The sequence below is a fragment of the Notamacropus eugenii genome, chromosome 6, assembly GCF_028372415.1.
Source record: "Notamacropus eugenii isolate mMacEug1 chromosome 6, mMacEug1.pri_v2, whole genome shotgun sequence".
In the NCBI taxonomy this organism is placed as follows: Eukaryota; Metazoa; Chordata; class Mammalia; order Diprotodontia; family Macropodidae; genus Notamacropus; species Notamacropus eugenii.
In genome coordinates, this window is record NC_092877.1 from 43368399 (window position 1) to 43377466 (window position 9068).

A 9068-nucleotide genomic window follows, 5' to 3' on the forward strand; every position below is an offset into this window, starting at 1 on the left:
GGAATGCTCAGGTCTCAGGAAGTTTAAAAGGTCTAGATCTCTGTGGCTGTGGTGCTATAACCATTGTGAACCAAAGTAGTAGTGGCCATCAGCTGTTAAAATGTTTGCTTAGGGAGTGGAAGGACACATCAAGGACTGATATGGAAAGAAAGTCACTTGAGAATGGCAGAACTTTAAAGGAATATGATGATCCCTCATGGTGGGAAGGAGTATCATAAATAACCTCACAAAAGGCACATACCTTAGGAGCACACCTGAGTGGCCCACCCTGCTAACAACTACACCAATGAATATTGTACATAGGAGAAAATAGCTTCCAGGACTAGGATCTGGGACTGCTTTGTCACACATGGTCTCCATGTGAGTATCTTACTTCTTTAAGTTTGAACCCATTCTTCCTATGAATATTGTGTGTATATTTGCAGAAGAGGACAACTTAGGTTTTGGGGAGAATCATTTGTACCATGTGTTCTTACCATACCCTTTGAGTAAATGACTTTGTTAAAAGCTAATTTTTTCCTGGTTGGTTGTTGATGGGGACTGGAGTAGTGGGAGGAACAGTACTCAAAGAAAGCCCCCAGGGTAACCCTTAGAACCCCGAGAATAGTAGTAGTCTCATTTTGGACTGCAAGTTCAAGTTAGGGGAGTGATTTCAGAGGTTTTACTGTACATTTTTTCTTTTGGATCTTCAGAGCTTAGCACAATGTCTAGCACATACTTAATAAAATTTCATTGTTATAGTTTTACCTTTCACCAGTCCACTGGTTTCAGTGTCTTGGACATAATTGTCATGACCACTGGCTACTCCACAGTGCCCTTGCTCAGCCTTCATTTGCCCCTCCCTCCATCCCAATATCTACCCAGTTCTTGGAAGGAAATACAGAAGACAAGAACTATTGGGTTGCTGTCTCTCCTGCTACAATGTAATTTCCTCGAGAGCAGGGACCATTTCATTTTTTCCCTTTACCTAAAACAGTGCCTAGAACACCTAGTGAGCATTTAATATATTCTTATTGATTAATTGACTCATATGACCTTTTTAACTTAAAGAAACACAACTGTGAAATGAGATAAAAATGCGGATCATAAAACTGACATGAAATCATGGTTGAAGCAAGGAATCTGTTGAACCAGAAATCTGTGGGAGGTTTCTTTGTGCTAAAAATTGAGCTTCTAACAAATTCTTCACTTGTTTTGTTTCTGTGAGGTGGTGCCCCTTTCTTATGTGGACTTTCTGTTTTCTAAATGGAGCAGAAAAAGGATATTGTCATGAGAAATACAGAGAAAACCAGCTTAGGAAGAAATAGACCATCTTGAGGACCTGAGAGACAACAATTCCTCTCTGAAGCAGAATAGACTGATTGACTGACTGCAGGAATGGCTGATGTGCATTATTTCCTATAACTGCTTTTGACTTTTGAATTCACTGTTGGGAAACTGTATCCAAGAACTGCTGAGATGTGACTTTGTTCAGTAGGAAAGCAGAAAGGTTTAAAAGAGGAGCAAATGACAAGAGGTACATATCATTCCTTAAAGAGACAGCAGACACAAAGACCTGCATTCCAGTATCATGCTATCCAACCCCTCCTGCCCAGTATGTAGGTCTCTCTACTCACGTCCCTTTATATAGGTTTCTATAAATTTTTGTTTACTCTTCATCCTCATATCCTCCTTACTATCATGTGCATTGGTGGGATGATGTGATTCATTTATGAGTGAAAAGCTATGCTTTGACTATTCTTGCTTTGTTTTCTTGTTTAGTAAATACTTCATGCTTAAGAGTTAATGGTGTTATTCTGGCTGATTTGTGTAAATGGGATGCACGTTTGTGAAGCATTAGGTGCTATAGATATAAGTGTAGACATGCATTTCTTCCCATAGCACAGCTACTCCTAGGATTCTGGGTGTGAATTGTAGCCATGGGACCATTCTTTTGGGAAAATACCTCAGTCTGCCAGCATTGATGCAAATAGGGTGGGTGAGCCAGTCCCAACCCTGGGTGCCTATGGAGAGTTGTAGGATTGGTAGCATAGTCTCTTTATATACAGTACTTTTATAATTTCCTTTTCGTCAATAAGCATAAGAATTAGGGGAAATGGATAATTTGGATCTGATTCTAAGTCAAAGAGAAGTGGCTGGTGTAATGAAAATGATCAGAATCCTTCGAGAAAGCGAAGGTAAATTCCCCAGTCTATCTCATTTGGTTCCACTCGACTCACTTTATAATCCATACCAACTGTTTGCCCTGGCCTTTTGGCGGACTCCCTCCTTCCTCCCCTAATACTGCTCTGTTATTTCATGACTCAGATTTTGTTCAGACCATTGCCGAACCTTGGAATGATTTCTCTGTTTCCACTGGATGAATTCAAAGCCCAACTCACCTTCCACCCCTTTCCCTACAAGTTGGTCATGGTCTTATCCTCACAGACCCCACATAGAACTTGGTTTTGTACTCCTCTAATGCACTTATCCTGAATTATAGCTATATATTATTATAGCTGTGCTAATATATTGAACTTCTGTTATGTCATATACTCCTTTAAGATCAAGGATGGCATCTTATTTAAACATTTTTCTCTCCCCATTGTCTGATAGAATGCTCTGCACATATTAGGTTCTTCACAAGTATATTGGAATTACTTCTCTCCCCGCCGTGATTGTGTACGCCTTACCCTGTTACCTTTATCTACTGTTGGGAAGTTGGGTGGTACAGTGGAGAGAATGCAGCTCCTGGTGTTAAGAAGACATATACTTATGATTTTGGGCAAAGTCACTTTCATCTCCGATTCCCTCAGTTTTATCATCTGTAAGATAAGGATAATGATGACCTCTCCCAGGGTTGAAAGTGAGGATAAAAGGAGATAACAATAATTTTTATTTATCCTGGACCTGGATTTCCATCCCTCAGTTCATCTTGTCCAGCCTAGAATTTCTGACAGGTCTGGGAATATACCAGGGGCACTCCCAATGGTTTGGAGATTTAATTGGAAAGTGGCCCAGCCCTTTTATATCCTAGCTTCTTTGGCTCTCTGCCCATCTTGGCTGCCTGGAAGCCAGTCATGTTTCCTGACTTATACTTTCCAGTTATGGTCCTCCCTCTGCCCCTCATTGTAGGAGGCAACACTCGTAGCAGAAACCTCTCTAGGCAAGGCCACAGCCTGTATAATTGAATCAGCAGCAGATGCTTCCTGGTGTAAAGGGAATGAGATGCTAACAGACAGCTGTGAAATTTTACTTCAAAAAGTAATATCGGATTACAAAAAAGCAAATTGGGTTCTTTTAATTAGTTCTGAGTAGTTCATTTTTATGTTTAAAGAGGAGGTGTAGGGGGAATTAAATGTTATCAAGCCATTTTGGGGTGAGGCTGGTTATTCTAACCTCTGGCCAGGAGATGGAGCCCTTGAATGTATTTTAATTCACCAGCCCTTCAACTGATCAGGACTGCTGCGTTGGCAGGCGCTTCCACCATTAAATGAATCCAGATGAAAAAGGGAAGTGTATTTCTAATGGAAAAGTTTCACCAGTGAGCAGCCTAATAGTAATAAAGAACACAAGGGCACCACCTACAAGTTCTTTGTGTTTTGAAATAAATGCAAGAACTGATGAAATGATTCTTGTTTTGTCAGTGTCCCAGCACTCAGACAATGCCTTGCATGTACTAGGTGGTTTGGATGAAAATGGATGTGCTAAATGAGAATACAGATGTATCCAATTTTTTAAAAAATCTACAATAAAAATTCATGTTTTTGCATCCTTCTGAAGATGCTTGTTACATCAGTTTATACATGGATTCATGAATTCACATTTTTTTTTGTTACATTATGAGCTGTTAACTACCATCAGTCTCTGTGTACTGTGAAATTCCAACAACTAAGGGTCTCTGGTGGCTTTGGGGGATAAGGAAGAGTCTGTCTCTGTAACTGGCAAACGGTTTAGTTGATGTTGATATAATTCTCCTCCATCGATGTCATGATGGGTATGGACTTTCAGTGATATATGTCACATGGCTTCCACATGCTACACGACTATCCCCCTTTAAATTTCTCCATCTCAATTGCCAAAAACTAAATATGCATTATGAAAGTGAACTCCAATGGCAAACTAGATTAGCCATACTCCTTACAGCTCTTCTCTCTTTTTGTGTGTTTGAGAAGGTAACACTATACTGTTCAGATGTTTACTGCCATTGATTTTTTTTTTTTTGTTATTTAGTCAGTTTCCAATCTTTGTGACACCTTTTGGGGGTTTTCTTGACAAAGATACTGGAATGGCATGTCATTTTCTTCTCCAACTCATTTTACAGATGAGTAAACTGAAGCAAACAGGGAGAAGTTTACTGTCCAGGGGCACACAGCTAGGAAGTGTCTGAGGCCAGATTTGAATTCAGGAAGATGAGTGCCCCTTAAATATGTGAGACATATTTGAGCAACTGAATTTGAAGTATGAATCAGAGACAGAGAGTCCACCTTCAGCAAGGAACAGGGACTGCTGACCTGTTCTTATCAACTTACAAACTTCAGCTAACAAATCACAACTGTGATTTATTAACTCACAAATTCCAGCTGATACATAGCGATAGAAACACTGTTCTGAACTAGGGAACAGAGGTTTAGGCTCTAATTCCCCTCTATCACCACTTGCTATCTGTGTGTTCTTTTATCATGTCTTGAAACACATCTGGATGATCAAGGAATATCTCAACTCCCGTACAATCTACTGGGACAAGTGGGGGCTCTTTCTACTTTTCATCTGCAGACCAGCCTGGTTGCAACTCCAGAAGATGTTCCTCCCAGGATAAGCTGATCACTTATAATCTCATTACCATGTTGCTAACTCAAGCCTTGGATACCATCTCCCTCAGTTTCCTCTCTCCTCTGGTTGGAGGGTGGGAAGGTAGAGTACTAAATTCCTCCAAAAGATTTCCTTTATGAAGGGCAGAAATTGCACTTCTAGCTCATTTTCCACTCCATCTGCAGCTCTGTTTGGTTTCAACTTGACAGGAACACAGTGACCCCTATGATGGGTACATTTAGGTGTCTCTCCCCCCCTTACTTTCCAGTTGTCCGTTGTCTTTCCCCCATTAGATGATAAGCTGTGGAAGGGCAGGGACCGTTTTTCTTTTTCTTATTTATATCCCTAGTATTAATCACAGTTCCTAGCACATAGTAGGTACTTAATAATGGTTTATTGAATTGAATTGTGTTGGAAGCTAGAAGTTAAATTAGGTTTGTGACTTTCTACTTAGAGGGGTAACAGAGAATATATAGCCAGTTCAATCTGGTGAGCAAGGGCAGGACAAGTCCAGGTAGTAGCTGGGAGACTGGGAGGATGGAATAGCTGGGAGACTGGGAGGATGCAAGAAGAAGGGGAAAGCTTAGATAATCTTCACAGAGCAAGGGGATCCCAAATGGGAAGCCAGGTGACGATAGTTGTCTAGAGAGGAGAGACCTAATAAGGGCTGGAGAGGGGCTCCAGGGTACAGAAGAGGGAGGTTGTTTGCAGACCCCACTCCTGCTTGTACTTGTGCTTTGCTGATCAGTTGGAAAGACATAGGCACTCCACCATTCTTTGTTTCTTCAAGGGGCATGAGCCTGGCATTTCTAGGATCTGACACAAGGCAAATTATTTACACTCTCCTGCCTATAGTTGCCCTGGAATGAACTAAGGAAAATAAAACCTGCCTGAAACCTGAGGCATGGGGAGGAATACAAACCTGACTCTCTCTCTAGATTTATGGTCTATGATTCAAAATCTTTTGAATGAATCAAAAAATGAATGAGATTCCAATCTGCCCATTGAATTAGGAAGGGATGAATGGCCTCCATCAAAAGCTAGACCAGCATCTACTCATGGGTTTAAGCAATAGAAGCTACATTGGCATTGAGTTCATGTGGAAAACCTGTGTAACAGTGGGTCAGACTTTCCAGGGTAAAGCAGAAGGAGTTTGGAGCTGTTTCCGTCAAATATAAAATCAGGAGACTGTAGTTGGGGGTGGCCCTGGACAAAACTGTGAAATGGGCAGTATTTGTGCTTCTCCAACATACCTGAAGCTCTCTTCTGCCTTGTCTCTGCTTCCTAACTTCCTTGAAAGTCTCAGCTAAAATCTTACCTTTTGCAAGAAGCTTCTCCTGGTTCCCCTTAATGCTAGTGACTTCTCTCCATTGATAATCTCCAATTTATTTTGAAAACATCATGATTGTACATATTTGTCTACACATTCTCTCCCCTGTTAGACCGTGAGCACCTTGAGAGCAGGGAATGATTTTTTTGCCTCTTTCTTTGTATCCTCAGGATGTTGTATCCTCAATACCTGGCAAATAGTAAGCTCTTAATAGATGCTTGTTAATTTGACTTGTCTCACACATCCTTCTTTCAACTCCCACTAAATTATTCTGTGCACTCAGGCCTTTAAATCCTTTAGATTCTCTGCTCTTCTGTTGTGTTCTGCTTAGACCTGCCTACTTTCTCAAGGACCTATCCTTTTCTGATGCTGTGAACCTCATCTAAACTAACCTGTCGCTGCTTCTCATTCTTCTGAGGCCTACTAGGGGACAAACAGATTGGACACTCTAATGAAGCAATGGACACATTTTGTATCTTCAGTGGTTCCAAATCTTAATTTCTATTTCCTTTTGAGTTACCCATTGATTTTTCTGAAGTTTTGATGTGTTACAAAGTACAGAATATGGCATCACTGGGAGAACAGAGATGATCAATATATGGAAAGGCATGGAGAGAGAAGACTGGGCATCCTGTAAGGAAGTAGGGCAGTGTCACTCAATTGTAGAGTGTGTAGAGGGGAATAAAATATAAGAAGACTGGATCAGTTGGGGAATGACTGAACAAATTGTGCTATAAGAATGTAATGGAATACTGTTATGTCATATGAAATGAAGAAAAAGTTGATTTCAAAGACTAGGGGAGATTTGTATAAACTGATTCAGAATGAAGCAAATAGAACAAGAAGATATACACCATATATCAATGTTGTTAAAATGAACAATTCCAAAAGACTTACGGGCTTTGATCAATTAAGTGGTCAACCTTTATTCTAGAGAATTACATCATGCAAGAGACAATGGGCTATAATGGAGAATAAGAAACACATTTTTCAGTGTGGTCAATGTGGTAATTTTTTTGGCTTGGCTATGTTTATGTGAAATAAGCATTTTGTATTTCCTTCCTTCCTTCCTTCCTTCCTCCCTCCCTCCCTCCCTCCCTCCATTCCTTCCTTCCTTCCTTCCTTCCTTCCTTCCTTCCTTCCTTCCTTCCTTCCTTCCTTCCTTCCTTCCTTCCTTCCTTCCTTCCTTCCTTCCTTCCTTCCCTTTCTTCCCTCCTTCTTCCCCTTTGTCCATGAGGCGTCATTTTTTATTTTTATTGTTTATACTTCACAAAGTATCTTGGGGTTAAAATTTTTTTTCTTCCCTACTTATTTATTCTATCATTAAAAAATAACTGGGATAATTAATTCTTTTATTCATGTAGTTTTCATTTGTGATTTCTTAATATATAGCTTTGAAAAACCAGGCTTTGCTAAAGCCCATTGGGATTCAAATGGAGTTACTTGACTATGCTCTTAAACTCAAATCACCCTGGCTCCCACTTATTGGTCAATAATAGATCCCAGCCCAAGCCTCACTTGCTCATTGTTTGGGTTTTTATGATTTAGAGGGAGAGTAAATAGGAGCTGCTAATGTTCTGGCCAGAAATCCTGAAGGTCTTTCCCTCCTAGACTGATTCTTTTGAGAAGGCAAATTTTTGTCTCAATTCTTTTCTATTCTTTAATCATTGAATGGGTATTGCCTCAGACAAACTGAGACCTGGGAAAGACCTTAGCTTGAAAAGAAGCTTCCAGAGCCATCACCTATATATCTTGCCATTGGACTCCAATTGACTCTGGAGGAGAAAGTGAGGCTGATGACTTTGCACAACTCTGCCTCACTTAAATCCAATTCACTTGAAAGTCAAGCCATCACTGTCTGATGTCACTTTGAGAATGAAGGATCAGCAACAACAATATTGGGTTGTCACTGGAGTTTGAGTGTGTGTATGTGTGTGTGTATATGTGTGTGAGAATACACATATGTTAACATGGACATATTAACACTTTAGAAAAATCACTTTGGCAGCTGAGTAGAGGATGTATTAGAGTGGGTAGAGACTTGAGGCAGGGACACCAATCAAAAGGCTGTTGCAATAGATTAGGTGACAGGTGGTGAGGACCTGTAGTAGTATGGTATCTTTGTAGGTGGAGAGAAAGAGATAGATGAGAGATGTTGAAAAGGTAGAAGGATTGGATTTGTGTTGAATGAGGAGTTGAGGATGATGCCAAAGTTGGGAGCTCAGATGACTGGAAGAAGGTGGTGCTCTGGACAGTAGTAGGGCAACTAGAAAGATTATATATTTGTTTTAGTGATAAACTGCATTTGCTAATCCATGAACACCCTATAGTAGAATGAAAACTGCTTGAAAGGAACTGCCTCGTTTTTGTATGTGTATTTTTAGTGTTTGGTACAGTGTTTGGCACATATTGAAATATTCAAATAAATCTGATTTTATCAATAGGGGTGCTTTCTCTAATGGCAGACATTATAATCTATTCTATGCCTGCCCATCTTGTGACACTCTTATCCACACACTCCATAAAATGACCACAGGAATGTTCATCCAATATGTTGGAGGTCTTCCTCACTTTCTCCTCATACTTCAAGGGCACAAGTGGAGAACCAGTTATCTGTCATCCTTTGCCATCACATCATGACCAGCTTATTTTATGTTGCTATTATATATTTCCCTGATATAATCTTTTACTTTTCTTCTTCTTTGAAGCTCCATATTAGTTTTATGTTGCAGACTGCTTAACCTACTATATGCTCTGTTTGATATTCATTTTCAATCCTTCAGAGACTACTTTGTTTGATGTATCACAGCTGTACGATGTTGGTAGGAAATTGATGATAAGGAGCTGCTCCTTTGTTTCTGGGAAAAGCTTGTGGTCATTAAAGCATTTCGAAAGCAGAAGAATAATTTTCTGAAGCCAGCCCAGGCCTCACTCCTTCTCCTACTTA

General features: G+C 40.2%; 1 protein-coding gene across 1 annotated transcript in view; it reads left to right on the forward strand.

Annotated features, from left to right (window-relative positions):
* The window catches only part of OVCH2 (ovochymase 2), a 63432-nt gene extending 61726 nt beyond the window's left edge, over positions 1–1706 (forward strand). Inside the window, exon 21 of the mRNA XM_072619678.1 lies at positions 1208–1706. Within this exon, the coding sequence (XP_072475779.1) occupies positions 1208–1245 (38 nt within the window). The 3' untranslated portion in view covers positions 1246–1706. The remainder of the gene's footprint in view (positions 1–1207) is intronic.
* The last annotated feature ends 7362 nt before the right edge of the window (positions 1707–9068 follow it).